Source organism: Balaenoptera physalus (assembly GCF_965194825.1).
Source record: "Balaenoptera physalus genome assembly, chromosome: 13".
NCBI lineage: Eukaryota > Metazoa > Chordata > Mammalia > Artiodactyla > Balaenopteridae > Balaenoptera > Balaenoptera physalus.
Window position 1 is genome coordinate 98441110 of NC_138892.1, and position 18329 is coordinate 98459438.

General features: G+C 44.0%; 2 protein-coding genes across 12 annotated transcripts in view; one reads left to right on the plus strand and one right to left on the minus strand.

Annotated features, from left to right (window-relative positions):
* Window positions 1-1315: 1315 nt before the first annotated feature.
* Window positions 1316-13140, minus strand: LOC309640916 (uncharacterized protein; the record flags this gene model as incomplete). 2 transcript variants are annotated; one of them, XR_014252436.1, is made up of 2 exons in its annotated part: window positions 1316-11749; window positions 12604-12903. XR_014252436.1 is itself a non-coding variant. In XM_082420406.1 (2 exons), 2 exons carry the CDS (start codon window positions 13138-13140, stop codon window positions 11643-11645), a joined length of 441 nt encoding a protein of 146 aa, XP_082276532.1. In that variant the 3' UTR covers window positions 1316-11642. The 2 variants fall into 2 exon arrangements, 1 of the variants encoding a protein (XP_082276532.1); XM_082420406.1 differs by having other exon boundaries at window positions 12807-13140.
* Window positions 13141-13293: 153 nt separating this feature from the next.
* Window positions 13294-18329, plus strand: part of DUSP16 (dual specificity phosphatase 16) — a 133631-nt gene continuing 128595 nt past the window's right edge. For 4 of the 10 annotated variants that reach the window (XR_014252418.1, XM_082420211.1, XM_082420207.1 and 1 more), the window contains exon 1: window positions 13294-13704. The gene's annotated coding sequence lies outside the window, so the exon portion shown is untranslated. The other 6 variants (XM_082420214.1, XM_082420215.1, XM_082420213.1 and 3 more) reach the window with 5 other exon arrangements.

Sequence of the window (18329 nt, forward strand, 5' to 3'; positions counted from 1 at the left end):
GTGGTACGCGGGCTCAGTAGTTGTGGCTCACGGGCTCTAGCACACAGGCTGAGAACCTGTGGCTCACGGGCTTCGCTGCTCCGCGGCATGTGGGATCTTCCCAGGGCTCAAACCCGTGTCCCCTGCATTGGCAGGTGGATTCTTAACACCTGCGCCACCAGGAAAGCCCTAAAGTCTTCCCACTCTCTAAGGTCCATCCTACAACCTGCCTTCATGAAACCTTCCCTCATCACTTCGGTACGTATTGATTTCTCACTTCTCCGAGCCAGTTACCTTCAATTTAGCATCTGGTACACTTAGATGCTGTCTCCTGTGTATTTGTTTCATGTCTTCAAGTAGTTTGGAAAATATTCCTCAGTCTAGCATTGTTTCAGAATACACAGGAAATGTAGTGAATATTTAAACTACTAGACGACCTTATCAATTCAGACTATCTCTTGGGATAGTTTGCATTCCCAGATTGTATTGAGGGTGAAATTTGGAGAAAGGGACAGAGGGTGTCTGAGGGTGAGGAAGGGTCTGGAATTCTGAAACAGCTTTTCAGACCTAGAGTCTCTTATCAACAGAGTGGCACGTGAGGGTGAGGAGATGTGGGGGGTAAGAGTCTCCTAGTAGGTGGGCCAAGGACCTATGGCCTCTGGGCCAAAGGTTTGGAGAAATGCTTAAGCCCAGGTGAGGCAGACCATGGCTGACACAGACAGCAAAGTGTCCCTGTTCGAATCTGGTTCTTGCTATGACAGGTTTTGCCTTTACCCAGTTTCTCAAGCCTCTTACATCTTTGCACAACATTTGCCCTATTGAGAAACCGGTTTTGCATGAAACCTCCCATGGCTTGGAGCAAGTATCCATGACGGTGTTTGCATACCATTGGGGTTTTACTCCTCCCCTGTGTGCCAATAAGGGTGAAGTGGCATTCAGATGACGTGATATGAAGGACATCACTGCGGCCTCCAAAACTGAGAATCTTTGAACCATGTGAAAGGTTCCGACCAGGATTTCACAATGACAGAGAAGGCCAGGAAAGACGAAGTCTAGAAGGCAAGGTTAAGAACACTGTCTTTACATCAGTTCTCACGAAGCCTTCTCAGAGTACAGCAGCCGCATTGATCTCCCCGCCTCTGGATCCTGTAGTCCATACCGTCTAGACTACACAGTTCAGTCCTGGTTGTATGCTGTCTTCTAGAAACTGCTTTGTGTGTTAGTTGCGAGTTCCCTGAGAATACAGACTATCTCTTATACTTCTTTGCCGGCCCGTGTGGAGCCTCTCAATACGATTTAACTCAGTGCTGGGCATGATAAGATTCTCGGCAATACGTGTTGATGAATTTGTTTTTGGAAATTCAAACTCATAGAAAGTGGCTCCACAGAGGAGAATTAGAAGGCCTGTTTCTTCTTAAAGTGGTGGGTGTTGGAGCCCCATCTTCGCTGGTGTCGTTGTCAGTACCAGCAGCCTCCTTTCTCAGGTCAGGGAGTCATGGCAGTACAGGCAGGACACACGTTTCCCGTGCTTTCCCGCCTAGGAGAGAAAGATGTTTTACCCAGTGCCCGAGACCCCTTCCCGATTCCGCTTTCCCCTCCCAACCATGAAAGCCATACAGTGAGAGCTATGAGGGGCATCAGAGATTGGCTGACTCAGTTCCTTGATGTTGTGGATGAGGAAACTTGGGGCTCAGAGAAGAGCAGTTGAGGGTGGTGGAGAGAGGATGTATAAGCTTTGGAGTCGGGTAGGACTGGACCTGAATCCCAGTGCTGTCCCTCTTCTGCTGTGTGATTGTGGGAGAGTCTCTTCACGTCTTGGAGGCTCAATTTCCTCATCTTTAAAATGGAGATAATAGTGCCTACCTATGGGGGTCGGTGTGAGAATTAAGTGAAATAATGTGTGTAAATACAGTGCTTGGCAATAGAGATACTCAATACTTGTGGGCTGTCTCGCCTTTCCTTCTCTGGAGTGTCCTGCCCAAAGTCATCGAACACTTTAGTGCTGGCCTCTCCTGTTAGTCAAGCTAAATATTCTTTCAGTTACATACTAAGGCTAGCCTCTTACTAGAAAATTAAGATCAACCATTAAAATTTTTAAAAATTACTTTCACTGGAGAGGACTTCCCCAGTGGTGCAGTGGTTAAGAATCCGCCTGCCAATGCAGGGAACACGGGTTCGAGCCCTGGTCCGAGAAGATCCCACATGCCGTGGAGCAACTAAGCCCATGCGCCACAACTACTGAGCCTGTGCTCTAGAGCCCGCGAGCCACAACTCCTGAGCCGGTGCACCGTAACTACTGAGCCCGTGCACCGTAACTACTGAAGCCCGTGCGCCTAGAGCCTGGGCTCCACAACAAGAGAAGCCACCACAATGAGAAGGCCGCGCACCTCAACGAAGAGCTGCCCCTGGTCACCGCAACGAGAGAAAACCTGCACGCAGCAACGAAGACCTGACACAGCCAAAAATAAATTAATTAATTTTTAAAAATGGACAGTTTAAGGCAAAAAATCATATATTTACAAATAAATAAATAAAAATTACTTTCACTGGGGATTTGAACCAATTTATTTTGAGCTGATTTATATGCCTCAGAGATAAAAAACAGGAATACTGAATTTCAGAGTGAAATTCAAAGGTGTTGAGGTTTTAGCCATTTCCAACTACAGTGTTTGAACTCCTGGTACTCCTAAAATAGTACTGATGGCCTTTTACCCCTTTAAACAAAAAATTCCAGTCTCTGATATATGTACATGCTTTGCTTTGCAACCTGATATTTTTCACCTGTCTTTCTTAAGACATACTCTGCTGTCCATTCATCATCAATTGGAGCTAAAATGAAAACACTGCTGTTAAAGTTCTTTTAAAAAAATAAAAAATGTATTGGTAATGATCATGGGGGACTTGTGGGGTGGCTTAGTCTCAGAAATGAAACGGACATTTGTATCTTTTGTAAAATTTAAGGGTTGATGATAAACCTTTCTTTCCCATGCTGGAGAAGATTCACTGCGATCATTATTTCTTTGAAAATGTTTAGTTAGCTAATATTCATTGTGTTTGGCTGCAAATATATCTTTCAGTATGGAGCAGAACCAGGATTAGTCCAGAAGAAAAATCTTAGCGTGAAACACCTCCTAATTGTGACTATTTATCAGCCTCCAATTGTGGTTGACAGCTCATTATCTGGTGAATCATTTAGGTCCTGCAAGGCAGAGGGACGAAGCAGGGGCAAACCTCCCTGAAGTTTCCTTTGTGGAAGGTGTGGTAGGCAGAATAATGGTCCTTCAACGTCCTTGTCCTAATGCTCAGAACCTGTGAATGTTAGGCTACACTGCAAGGAAGGATTACAGTTGCAAATTAGCAGATTTAACAAAAGGGGAGAATTCTGGGTTATCCAGGTGGGCTCAATGTAATCACAAAGATCCTTAATAGGGGAAGACTGGGCAGAGAAGAACCAGGGAGCGGGTTGGTGATGTGAGAAGAACTCAACCCACTGTTGCTGATTTTGAAGATGGAAGAAGGGACCACAAGTCAAGGAATGCAGGCACCTCAAGAAGCTGGAAAGGACAAGGAAATGCATTTTCCCCTAGAGCCTCCAGAGGAGAACACAGCCCAGCTGACACCTTGACTCTAGCCCAGTGACCCCCATTTTAGAATTCTAGAACTATAAGATAATAAATTTGTGTTGTTTTCAGATACTGTTTGTGGTAATTTGTTTACAGCAGCAATAGAAAACTAACACAGTCTCTCCAAACAAAGGCTGACAGACCGTCTTGCCCCCAAAGGTGCTGCCTGGCATTCTGGGGTTTCACACAATCATGGGCAACAAAATTCCCAAAGGGACTGAGACACAGCGGGAGACTGAGAGCCATACTTGGTATTGATGTCACATAATTTATAAAGAGTTTCATTTAATATTTCCATTTGATCCTCCCATCGGTTCTATGAGGTGGAAATTTTTATTATTCCATTTTGTAAACAAGGAAGCTGAAGCTTAGAGAGTTAATTTTTCTTTCTTTCTTTCTTGTTTTGTTTTCTTGGCCGTGACGCATGGCTTGTGGGCTCTTAGTTCCCCGACCAGGGATCAAACCCGGGCCCTCAGCAGTGAAAGCGCAGAGCCCTAACACCTGGACCGCCAGGGAATTCCCTAGAGTTAATTTTTCTAAAATCAGATAATAGTAAGCAGTAGAGTTGAGATTCACAGATGTGGTCCCAAACTCTAGGTGCTTCACTACTTTGATATCTGTCTTGCCCAGAGAGCCATCCAACTAGGAAGTCAGTACTTACAGAGATTGCTCATTAGTTAAGGTAATTTCTCTAATAAGTGGAGGTCGTGGGGAGAGGTGCAGATAATACTTTGCAGTGGGTATCCACTCTCCGTATGTCTGCTTCTTACGAATGTGGAGTCTTCCTAGAATGTACCTGTTGTCAAGAACATCACTGGCCAGTGGTGGCTACTTGCTGAATATTTTTAATTCCCTGTCCACCATAAACCTAAATTGCACATGTCTAAATTATAGCTCAGCCCCACCTCCCTCACCTCAATCTGACCTCCACCCTGACTTTCCTATTTCTTTTGAGAATTTCATCATTAACCCTGTCATCTAGATTCAGCAGCTATAAGAACAGTAACAGCGAACCCTTACTGGGAATACATTCCAGTTATTGTGCTAAGTGTTTTAGACGTCATCCATTGAATCCTCCCAACAACCCTATGAGGAAGGTACGATCATTAACCCTATTTTATAGCTGAGGAAATTTAAGCTTATGTAAGTTGCCGAAGGTGACACTTTAGCATCATCTTTAATGACTCATCTCCTCCGCCCTCCAGAGCGCATGAATCACCAAGTTCTCTCAGTCCTCCCTCTGCACTATTTCTTGCACTTGTTTCCATGTCCGTTGCCACTGTATCAACCTTGGCTCTTTTTGACTTATGCCTCAGTTATTGCTAGAGCCCAATACGGTCTCTCTTGTTCTATGATTCCCCTTCCTCAGATCTTTCTAATATGCTTTGGTCAGACTAAGCCACCTGAAATCCCACTTTTATCCCATCTTTTTCTGAGTTCAAACCTTTAAACTAGAGAAGATACGTCCAAATGTCCCCAAAGGTTATCCTTGGACAGTGTGATGGTGGCAATATCTTTTTGCAAAATTAAATAACTTCATTGTATTAAAATTAAAAGGAAAAACTGTTACAACTATAGGTTGAAATTATAGGGCCAGATACATAATAAAGATAAGCAAACATTATACCCTGTAAGTTTGTAGGTCAGACTTCATTTGTTGCAGCATTGGGGAGCTCTCATTGGTCATCTGACCATTCCAAATATGCAATTCCACTTTTTAGAGGCAAATCTTTGCATTAAAAAAGGTTATGTAAATCTGCTTAGTGTTTCCATATATTTATAAACTTCATTACTAGTGGTAAGACAACAAATGTACATGGTAAAAGAAAAACTGAGTCAAAATACTATCAAAGGATATAGCAATAAAAAACTTTTATCTCTCTCCCAAGGGTAACCATTGAATAAGGTGATTTGAATTTTCTTCTTTACACTTTACATGTTTCTGTAATTCACAGACTTTTAGCAATGGACATGTATTGCTTTATGATAGAAAATAAGACCAATAAAGCATAATTTTTAAAAAGGAACCAAATTATCGATCATTCCCTGCTACTTATAACAGAGAAGCTAGTTTTTTTGGCTGAGGCCCTGTGTAATCTGGCCCCAAAACGCTTTCCAGGCTTATTATAAACTGTTGAATACAAATGTTCTGCTTCAGTTAAACTATTTTAAACACCTTTTCCCTGCTGTGTCTCCAACTGTGTGTTTTCTCTTCCTGGAATGAGCTTCCCCTTCTTTTTTAATATCCCAATTCAATCTATTGTTCACTATCTAAGTCTGTTCTACATTCAGCCCTTCCTAAAAAGGAAGGAATCAGTATGTAGTGAGTATTTACCGTGTGGAATTATGCATTCTATTTGATGCTTTCCTTGGTAGTCATTTGAAACCCACAACAGCTCTGGACGGTTGGTGTTAACAACCTTCATACTGAAGATGAGGAAACTAAGTTTCCCACCAGTTACATAGCCAGTATGCGGCAGAGCTGGAATCTGGAGCTGGCTGCTCTGCCCCAGCTCAGACAGCCCTCATTTTTTCCAACTTCTGTAGCTTTTTTCCAACTTCATTATTTATCTAAGTTTGACCCATAATCATAAAAGTGCATTCTAAGAGAGTGGCATTGCTTGTAGTACTATTTTGAACTACTTATATTTTGTATTTTCTTGATCTTCTCCACGAAACCTCCTGTAAGAAAACTTGGGTTGAGTTCTAACTTGCGATTTCCTAGTTCTGTGTCTCTGAGCCAACTCCTTAAACTTTCTCAGCCTCAATTTCCTCCACTGTAAAATAGAAAAGAAAATAATAATACCTAACTCTTCTGGTTGTTATGAGAGTTAAAAACCCAGTATATACCTTGTACAAAAGAGCTGTTTCTGTGTTGGATTTAACATGATGATATTAGTTTATTTTCAAATTCCATTTAATTTCTAGTTTCTTTATAGTAGTGTTTTTTTTTAAAAATATCTTTATTGGCGTATAATTGCTTTACAATGGTGTCTTAGTTTCTGCTTTATAACAAAGTGAATCAGCTATACATATACATATATCCCCATATCTCCTCACTCTTGCATCTCCTTCCCACCCTCACTATCCCACCCCTCTAGGTGGTCACAGAGCACTGAGCTGATCTCCCTGTGCTATGCAGCTGATTCCCATATAGTAGTGGCTTGAGATAGTCCTAAAAACTCAGTGATCTAAAGAGAACTAGATGTTTTTCTTCAATACATTAAAACACTGACTTTACACAAATTTTAAAAAGTACTTTTTAATCAAAATAGTATTTTGCGGTTTGGTCAGAATATACTATCTTGCTGTTTAACCAACGTTGAATAAGAGGTTCTGTTACTAGTTTAAGACTGTTCCTAAAGGTAATGTTTACATTTATAAACACGAATTATTATTGAACATTGTCATTTATAGTCCAGAAAACCACTGAGCACTTCGAGAGCTACACTTACTCAGAAAACCATTTAAAGATCACTGGTCTTCAAAAACAAACACCACTTTTTCATATTCTTTATATCAGAGGAAAAAAAGGACATTACTGCATTCACGCCAATTATTTTCCTTTAGAGTCAGATGAAAAGAAGCTAAATTCACAAATAGTTTTTAGCCTTGATTTACTTTCCCCCCCTACGACCACCATCATTTATAAAAGAACTTTTCAGCCTTTTGAAAGATAAATACATCTGATGTTAGGAATGAGAATTCTTTTATTCTTAATATTTTATTTCACAGTTATTAAAAGACTTGTCAAAGCAACCTTGACAAAACCCCCAAATGTGTGTTCTACATAACATTGAAAATCAAGTTTGGGCTGTAGATAGCAAAAGTCCATCCGCAACTCTCCTGAGATTGCAACTGAGAGATTCTCATTTCTCAGGGCGCTTCCCGAATACCTGTTTGTTATGAATTGTTTGATTAAAATAAGACAACCAAATAGTCTGGTTATCAGGTCATTAGGATCTTTGTAGGACTGAAATGTCCTACATTTGCCTGAAGCTGGGCAGGATCTTTTTTTCTCCCCTTAACACGCAATCTCCTTGAAAAAATAGTTTCTAGTCCACTGTTTCTCATTCCCTGGTGAACTCACTGCAATCTTGCAAGACTGTCTTTGGTGAAACCACCCTCTTCACGGTCACTTAATTGCTAAATCAAGGAAGACTTTTTAGACCTTACCTTCTCTGAGTATTAGTACACTGGAAACACACTCTTTCCCTGCTTGAAACGCTTTTTTCTTCGCATTCTGTAACAGCCATGTCCACTGCCTTTCTTTCTGCTTACCTGTCTCCACACTCCTGACTCAATCCTGGGATTACCTGGTTTTTTGTTTGTTTGTTTAAAGAATAAATTATTTATTTATTTATTTACGGCTGCGTTGGGTCTTCGTTGCTTCGCACGGGCTTTCTCTAGTTGCAGCGAGCGGGGGCTACTCTTCGTTGCGGTGCGCGGGCTTCTCATTGCGGTGGTTTCTTTTCTTGCAGAGCACGGGCTCTAGGTGCACAGGCTCAGTAGTTGTGGCTCACGGGCTCAGGAGTTGTGGCTCGCGAGCTCTAGAGCGCAGGCTCAGTAGTGTGGCACACGGGCTTAGTTGCTCCTCAGCGTGTGGGATCTTCCTGAGCCAGGGCTCGAACCCGTGTCCCCTGCATTAGCAGGAGGATTCTTAACCACTGCGCCACCAGGGAAGTCCCATACCCGTTTTAAAAATCTTTGCCTAATTGATAAATGAAAAGTCATCTAGTTTTTGTAACTTATTGTGTCTGTTTACATATTTGCCACACAAAGATCAGAGATACACTGATAACAGTGTTGTTGCCATTTATTCTTTCTTGGTTGTACATCTTAATTTGACGTTGAGGCTTTTAATCTCTTTCAGAGAGGGGATTGTATGTTTTCGAACACCTTCACCTCCCTCCTTCCTTCCATTTCCTTACAAATGAGCATGTATTTGTTTAATTTAATTGAATGGAATTGAACACTTCATTCCCATTAGACTTTTAAGCACCATACTTGGTCCAGGTTCTTCATAAACCTTCCAGTGAGGAGCACGGAGCACTGTACTTAAAGATGGGAGAACTGTTTCTAATCCCAGTTTAGTTCCTAACTAGCTGTGCATTCTTGGGCAAGCCACTTAACCTCTCTGGACCTGCGCTCCCTTTTATGTAAAGTGAGTGGGACGGTATCAGGTAATGTCTTAGGTGTCTTCTTGTTGACACGTCACAGAGGTAAGATCTTCTTCCAGGAACTTCCTTCAGAGGCAAACTCTTAGAATATTGCCTCCTACTCTGCCAGAAGAGTGCTCTCCTCCAACATAGTGTCTCACCTCTTTGAGGCAGAACTTGCTTCCTTCCAGAGCTGTGATTCGTTTGTATGGGGCCATGAGCCCTAGGACAGTAGCAGCAACTACCATCCAAAAAACACAGCCAAGACTTAAAGGTAAATCAGGTCTTATCCGTTTTGTGTGTGTATTGAAAATGCTTTGAAAACCTGTTGAAAGCTAGGGACCCACTCACAGGAAAACACACATAAGCATATACGTACAAAATTTTAGGGGGCTCCTAGACCGTCTGAAGCCCGTCCACGTACTCCCTGGAAGCCATGAACCCTAGGCTAAGAATATTTGATTTGGGAACATTAATGGGATCCCTGGAGATAAAACGAAATTATCAGAAATGCTTACTTCCCATTGGAAGAGGGAGCTGCTAAATTAAATATTCATAGAATATTATCAAAACTCCCTTTTCAAAACTAAACTCTTATGCTTACTTGTAAATATCTTCTTCATAAATCAGGTCATGTGCTAACCTGCTTAAATCTTGCAGAGTAGAATGCAAATGCCTTACCATGCATTATAAAGTCCTGTGTGGTCTGGCTCCTGCTCGCCATCGCTTTATACTTTTGAGCTCCACTGGCCTCCCTTTTGCCCTGGGAACATACCAACTCCCTCCCTACAAGTCACTCTGTTTCTGCTGAACAGTCTCGGAGTGACCTGCTGCCCCTGCCCAGACCGCATCCCGCCTTGCATTCAGGCTTCAGTTCAAGCGCCCCCTCCTCAGGAATGTCTCCGCCAACCACCTTCACCCCACCCTCAACCATGCGCTATCACAACACCCAGTTTTCTCCAGTAAAACTGATCTTGTTACAGCCCTGGCTGTTTTTGTCTTCTCTCCCCACGAGAATGTTAGTTCCATGAGGGAAGGGGCCTTGCCTCTCGTTATAACCGCAGTCCCAGAGCCAGGGACAGATTAAAACCTTAAGGGGGTCTTGGCTTCCCTGGTGGCGCAGTGGTTGGGAATTCGCCTGTCAACGCAGGGGACACGGGTTCGAGCCCTGGTCTGGGAAGATCCCACATGCCGCAGAGGAACTAAGCCTGTACGCCACAACTACTGAGCCCGTGAACCACAACTACTGAAGCCCTTGTGCCTAGAACCCATGCTCCACAACAAGAGAAGCCACTGAAATGAGAAGCCCATGCACTGCAACGAAGAGCAGCCCCCGCTCGCCGCGACTAGAGAAAGCCTGCGCACAGCAACAAAGACCCAACGCAGCCATAAATAAATAAAAAAAATAAATACATTAAAAAACAAACAAACAAAAACCTTAAGGGGGTCTCAGCACTAAAGATGATGGTGCTCCTCTTCCATCTTTAATTCTGGCCAAAAAATTTGGTGCGCCTCCCTCATATTAAACTCTAACCAGAAACAGTACTAAACCATACACTTGCGTGTACTGAAACAAAAATAGCTTCTTTACAGATGGTCTGATTGTAAGACCTTGGAGCCCCTGCTTTGCTGGCGCCCTAAATACATGAGCCGTTTGTCTGCTTTTGGGGAACCTAGCACTCACTCAATCCTTTAAACATACTGGAAGCAGTTTTAGGTTAAGCTGGCCTATGCCTACCAAAAAAACCTTGCTGGGATTACTGATAGGAATTGTGTTAAATCTATAAATCGATTTGGGAAGAACTGATGTATTTACTATATTGGGGCTTCCAAGCCCATTATTTAGGTCTTCTTTAATTTTTTTTAATCAGCATTTTATAATTTTCAGCATACAGATCCTGTACATGATTTGTTAGATTTATACCTAAATATTTCATATTCTCTGGAGCAACTGTATCAATAAATGATACTGTTTTACATTTGTTCTTACCTGTTTGTTGTTGGCATATACAGAAGCTCTTTTAGTAGAACAAGGAGGAATGTACTCTTTAGTGACATAAACTTGTTCAATATTTATTTGCTGGACTACTAACAGGCTATGTATCCTACCATTCATGTACCTCTGCAGTGTGCCTCTAAATCTCAAATTCAGCCTAATTCTTGATTGCTTCACCCCAATCTCTACTACTGTTAGAAGGGTCTATTCATCCCTCACCTGAATACCCCTTATGCATTCCATATCCATGTCTTCACTCCTGCCATTTCCCGTCTAGAATCGTCCCTCCGCTGAACCCTCTTCCCCCAAACTAGATCTTAACTATCAAACCCCAGCTGACATCGCTCCTTTTCTCTGCTGGACTCTTTTAACCAATATCGTATGCCACTCAATCATTAATTTAGTTTTTCATTAGTTTTAATCCATGCATGTCTCATTCCCTAGTTAGATGATATGCACTGGGAGACTCCCATAATAGCTATCATAGCACCACATACATGGAAGGCGCTCCAATTTAATTGTATAAATGAAGAAAGTCGAGAGAGGTTTCAAGACGTGTCAGAATAAGGCGCCTGGAGCTGCAGCATCTAAAGAAGTCTTCAAGATCCAGGCTCTCCACCTCCAGGACAAGGATTCTCTCTCTTTTCCTTCCTTCCCCCAAATCCCAACTCCTCCAGCTAGTCAGACTGGAGATGCAGATCCTTTCCAACTACCCCTTTGAAACCGTTCTAGAAACAGCAGGTCTATATGGGCAGTCGATTTCTAGAGGTTTTCTTTAAGAGCATAGGCAGTAATCCCATTGGAGCTGCAGTAACATCCCCCGGCCACCAGAGGGCAGGGCGCCGCGGGAGAGATTGCTTCCCCTCTGCAGAAGTCTTAAAGAGGTCAAAGGCAGAGGCAGAAAGTCGGCTCTGCATCCATGGCCTTCAGGCGTCTTTTACTGCCTCGAGTGCTCAGCGCTCTCCCCCTCTCCAGATGGGCTCCTTTTCCTCCTGTAAAAGATGGGCCGGAAGTTCCTAGAGGCTTACCCTAATACTAACCTTAAATGATTATAAGAACGATTGCACTTAAGCTGCAGGATTTAAAGGCAGAAAAGGAGTATGGAGATGTTTCATCTTTCGTTAGATGAACCCCAAACCTGCTTCTCAGTTCTTTTACCAATCAAAAACAAAAACAGGACAACAACAAAAAGCCCCAGGCAGTGTCCAAACGGACATTCCCCAACAAAGATTGGCCTTTAGGGACCAATGTCCCAAATCCAGTACATTGTAAATGGAATATTTTAGGAGCTACTATTCCTACACACAAATTCTGGCTCATGGGGCAGTCCGCTCGCAATGTGCTTTTCCGTCATTAATCACATCTTTGTTATGTGATATCCACGTGAGTACTTCTCAGTTAGAAGCAGCTTCATGCTCAAATGCTCAAAGCACACTAGAATAAAGCTCCGATTGTCCTGTTCAGTGATTCCAAGCCCCGGTTTGTCGCCACCTCAGGTCTCTAGTTTCCCAAAGTGTGTAATGTAGTTTCAAAACAAAGCTATTTTAATTAATCCAAATAAAAAATGCACGAAGTGTGTTAAGTTAAATCAACGGGGTCTTGCTCTTGCACTTCGCAAGGGGCGGTGAACCTCTGGTCTGTGCTGCCCGATACAGAACATACCTGTGAAGGGCATTTTAGCCTGCTCGCGCTCGTTACATTTACAAATGTAAATAGAAATAATAAGTAAATATAAGCACAGTGAAGTAATGAATGTTAGGAGCATTCAGGTGAGGGCTTTCAACGACAAACACACAGAGGGAGCTGAGCGCTTGACCACCTGAGTGTGATTTCTTTCTTAAAGTACCTGTAGCTTCTCTTTCCTAAGAGACGGCAGCGCCCTGCGTTTTAGATTCGTCACTTTTTAAAGAGCGGTTGTAATGCTCTCAAATCATTGTTGGCGTTTCTTCACGCTGGGGAGGCAGCTGGAAACAGCCCAAGGAGGCGGAAAAGGCTCTGCGCCTCGCTGGGGCGGCGAGGGGCGGGGGGGGGGGGAACACCCTGAAATACCTGTTGGGGCGCAGCGCTGAAGGCGCGCGGCCGAGCCCCGGCCCCGGGGGTCGGGAGTCGGGGAGATCAGGGGCCCGGGGGGCGGCCGGCGGGCGCGCAAGGAGGAGGCCGCGGGGCCGCCTCCCCGGGCCGCCCGGCTCCTCCCAACGGCGCCCGCGGAACCTGTCCCGGAGCGGCCGGGCCCCGGAACGGAACGGGACCCGACCCCTCCCCGAGCGGCCGCGACCAGGCGCCGAGCCGCGCTCCGGGCTCGGGCGGGCGCACGGCCCCGCCCGGCGCCCACCGCCCTGCCCTCGCCTGTCTCCTCCTTTCCCCGGGGCTCCGCTGAGTTCATTCACTGGGATTGGTTTCAAGTGACGCCATCTCTTTATTTTTAAACCAATGACCTCATCCGCGCTTGAAGTTTCCTGACCAGCGACTCTTTCTCTTTCCCCCCAACCCCCACCCCCCCAACCCCCCGCCTTTCCCCCTCTTTCTGGGTATCCCTGTTTGGGGGGCTCTGAGCAGTTTTCAAACGACCACCATCACCTCTCCCAACCCCCTCCGCGTCCCCGCCGCCACCTCCACCTCCCAGGTTCCTCGCCTCTTTCGACAGTGTTTTTTCAAGGCTGATCGGGGGTGGGGGGTTAGAGAGAAAGAGCGAAGAAAAGTTGCAAACGGCTCCGCGCGTCCCGAGCCTCCCGCCCCCCCCGCCCCTCCGAGCAGGAGAAGATAATATAGCGAAAAGAAGAGGAGGAGGAGAGCGCGACGGGACGGACGCGAGCGGGAGCGCAGCCGCCCTCCCGGCTCCGTCGCGGCGCCTCGCGGGTCCGGGAGGCGAGGGGGCCCCGCGGGGAGACGCCGTGACGACTTTCGTTCCCCCCCCCCCGAGGGAGCCGGGAGGTCGGCGGCCCCGAAAGTAAGTGGCCGCGCGGACGGCGGGGTGGGAGGGCGCGGGGCCGGGCTCCCGCCGCGCCGGTAGCGTGGGCGCTCGTCCGCGCGCCCCGCCGGCGCTGCCCTCCCGGCGGCCGGGCCCGGGGTCCAGGGCGGGGTGGGGGGCGACCGCGGGCCGGAGCGGCGCGCGCGTGGGAAGCGGGGGCGGGGGGGCCGCCCGGCGGGGGGGCCGGCGCGGGGGGCGGGGGGCGGGGGCCTCGGGCCGGGCGGCCGGGTCCCGCCGCCAGGAGCCGCCGCCGACGCGGTCCCTTCGCGGGCGAAGCTGCTCACTTCCAGGCGCGACTGTTACACAACACGCCTGCCAAGTGGGGCCCCGGCCTGACGGTTCCCATTATCTCCAGCTCGCCTTTGGCGTAAGCCGCGCGGCCACCGGGGTGGTGACGGGGTTGCTTTCTTCAGTCAACTCGCTTTTCCTCCTGGGACCCCTGAGGCCCGGTGTTGGGGGCCCGGCCCGGTGCGCCAGTGACTTCTTTATTTACACCAGTCGTAAAACGTGAGAAAGGAAAAAGCCCAGGGAGACGACCGAAGGTCTGTGTTATCATGTGTAGCTTCACGGAATGAAACACAGGGGAGGAAGATACTGGTGCAAAACTGAAGTTTTCAGGTGCTGCTGGGTTTATTTCCTTAAAACGACAACAGCAGCAACCCGGTAATTAACTCGAGAAAATACAAGTAGATCTTAAAATGAATGGATCCTGCAAAATCCTAAGGAAGTGTATCAAACGTCAGCTGCAGAGATCCTAAATCAAGTCCTGGGTGCCTCGAATCGTTTGGAGAAAGCACACCTCCAGCCAGCCTGTGATGAATAAAGTGGAGAGGAAAAACCTGTTACATAATCTCATTTGCCCTGGGGTTTGCAGTGCCGTCCCCTTGAATCAGGGGTAAGTGAGTTGAGATGCAGGGTTTTTAAACCTCTCTGAAGTTTTTATTTACCCAGTGCTCTGGCTGCCACTTCTGCTTTAAAAGATTGTAAGTAAATACTCTGCTCTTACAAGGGAACCAAACCTATCAAACCTGTTTAGAAAATGACCAGGTATGTTTCTTTCCTTTCTTTCCGGGGCGTGTGTGTTTGTGTGTGTGTGTGTGTGTGTGAAATTTACCATCCATGAAAGACCTTATGACTAGTATTTGGGGAACTTAGACTGTCAGAAAAATGCCTCTTTAAGCCACTCATCTTATGAGGGCACATAGGTGACAACTGTTTCCTCAAAGGATTTATACTATTCTGAAAAGAGATTTTTGAAGTCGAGGTAAATTTTTAAAAGAAGAAAAGAATTCTTACCAATTGAATTAGTCACTTGTGAATTATTTACCTTTCCTTGAGAATCATGTGTATTGGATAAACAGCTGGGGAGGCCGTAGTTAATTGAGACTTGTGGGATTCTGTGTTTGGTGAAGGCAGCAGCCTGGAGAAGGTAAATTAAAAAACTAAAAATTGGGGGCTTTGAATGGGGATTTTAGTCAGAATGTGACTAGGCACTGTGAAAGTTTTTTGTTTTTGTTTTTTAAGTAAAGTTCTGGAATTTAACTGAGTTTGATGACTGTGTGAAAGCTTGTTGTTAAAAAGGTTTTGGGGGCGGTTAACATTTAACATCTTATGTAAAAACTTCGCCTAAAAGACACCAGCCCAAAAGTTGGCTTTTAGGTAAAATAATTTGTACTTATCAAAGTTCTACATGGGGGAAAACAGTACAAATGAGTTTATTCTTAATTCTGCTGGTAATATGGTGACTAACATGAAAAAAAAATAGGTTCAAGCGCTATAAATGCGCATTTGAATGTAAAATAATTGAATAGCTGTAAAGTGAAAACGGTCATGTAAAATTGAGGATTAAGGATCTCTTTGACCAAAAGCTTAATGGCAGTAACTGAAAAGGGGGCAAAAGAGAAGATCCTGTTAACCTAGTTCTTTTCCTTTTTCTTAAACATTAGAAACCCATTTGTGGCAGTGAGGCTGAGATCAAGTCTGAGATTGGTGCACAGTTTAGGCTGGGGTCAGGAGAAGGGCCAGGGTTGATGTGTGAGTTTGTTTTGATGCTCTTTTCTATAAATGCCTGTATTGGGAATTTAATTCTATAGAGTTTTTGGCCTATGGGATTATATATTGATGAAGCTGACTTATATAGCTGTTCAAAATTAATGTTTTTCTATTTTTCAGCCAATCGTTATAGCCCACTAAATATAATTTGCTAGCATTACCAGTGTAATATATCCTAGAAACCCAACTTTTCCTGGAGTATCAAAAAAAAAAAAAAACGGAGTTTTCTATCCAGTGTTATTTGGACTGAAAATTTTACTAGACGTGTAATGTTTTTATAATGCTTTGCATTCTCAAGCAAATAGTACTTTAAATTAAAGAAGTAAATTAACACAGGGTAAGCTGATTTGGATCAGAAGCCCAAAAACAGGGAAGAAATAAATCAGGGGAAACAGAAACAAGATTTTATGACAGTTTTCAACAGATTGAAAAAACTAGTTAAAAAGGCTTCATAGGAAAAACCACAGTTGATGTTTGATTGGCTTTTTAAAAAAAATTAACTGTATCAAAATTTAAAACCAAGACACATATCCACCATCATAAAAGAAAATGTTTCTAACGGTGGCTTAAGCAAAAATATAATTAAGAAAGTAAATCTGGCCCAAAGCCAGATGTCAAATTTTTTCTGATTATCTTGTGTTGTGGATAATCTGATATTTTTGTACATTTCATTTAGCCCAGATTGACCAAGGGTTGGTTGGCTTTGTGAAGGGATATAGGGTTCATAAAGTTTGGCCAGATTTAAAGAAGCAGGCTCAGGCTTTAAGAAGACGCCAGTCTCATACACAAACTGACTGAGAAGTTTGAAATGTAATCAAATAAATGACTGAAGGAAACAGGAGTGGCTCAGAAAGGAGGATCTGAGGCAGATTACCAAGGACAGGTACAAAGAAATAATAAAAGCTTGCCAGGGCTATGATCAGGCAAGAAGGAAATGGGATACATCTTGACATGAAAGGAAAAAGGCATAAAAAGAAAAAATACCCTCCAATACCTCAGCAACAGGAAGAGAGTGATGGAACTTTACCTCCGTCTTGATTGGGGTTAGATACCTCATTGTAGGTATCACCAAAAAGTCACAAGATTTTGTTATTACATACAAAAATTAATCTTGGGGGAGGGGGATGGATGAAGTGCATTTTGAGCAGCTCTAGTTGTGTATATGAGAATGTAAAGCTTGAAATTGCCAAAGATAAATTTAAAAAATAGAGGGGGACCCGCTGCAATTTCAATTGAGTTATTGGAAAGGGAGGGCTAGGTTATAAAAAGTTGAAACTCTTAACTGAATTGATTTCTGGATTGACTACAGATGTGAATCAGTCAAACAGAGCATTTATTAGTGGTGTACTCTTTACACATCCTGAGATGGATACCAAAAGTTAGGGGCATGGGTCCCTGCCCAGAATGAAGATTATGAGAATTTTAAAGGAGCTATATACATATGCAAAGGTAAACAATTATCAGACAGCTGGGAAGTGCCAAATTCACGGTATGAAGGAGAAAGAGACTGGAGGATTGCGGGACCTAATCTTCACAGGGATAGTAGAGTTTGACCCTGGCCTCAAAGGATGGTTAACATGAGTATGGAGGAAAGGAAGTAGGGGAGGTGAAAGGGAGAGGCCGTTTATCCATCCATCCCTTCATTCAGGAGATTCATTCAGATTTGTTTGGAACCTCTGCTGTGTGCTAGACTCTGTTCTCCGAACCTGGAATAGAGCGGAAAATAAGGTTTCTGCCCTTATGGAATTTACATTCTAGTGGGAGAAGACAGAAGGGCAGTAAACAAGCAAACACTACATGGAAAATCTGATGTCAGAGAGTGATGTCTTGTGAAGATAGTAATGAACAGAGTAGAGGAAATTATAAAGTGCTCTTTATAGCCCCACTTATTCTGTGAATAACCTATTTTGCCTGTGATATCCTGGTGAATAATGTTAATGATTTAACTTTTTATTATTTATTTGCAGTCCAAACCAATTTGAATAGACGTCTACACATTAATTGACTTCGTCTTTAACCAAGTTTTAAAAAGAAACCTACGTAATATTTTGTAGATTGAAGCATGCACGCTTTGAGTTTTTAACTCCTTGTTAACAATTTGCATGCAATTCTTCTGTTATTTGCTAAGAACCTCATGTTTTTACAGTGAGGTTGATGTCATTCTTTACAGTTTACTTAGAGTTGTATGTGTTGGGCTGTATACTTAGGTGAGAGTCTCCATTAAGAACGATAATCACAATAGTGCTATAAAATGAAGCTAAACTCCAAGGACAGTTTGTTTTGATGGTACCTTGTATGAGAGCGCACAAAACAAAAGATGTACAGAAACTACAAGTAAGCTCTTCAGCTCAGTTACCAGAAAATGGGGTCAAGGGTGACACCCCCTCCAGGCCTCGTCCACATGGTGCAGGAATCTAATGGTAAATTTGGGCTGTGTTGTGCTCTGTGTGGTTAATCATTCTCCTTACAGATTGATAGGGGAGTTAGTGGTCTCACCGGAAATATTATCTTAACCTTAGGATTTTTACTGTTTTTCTACAAGTAGTAGACCT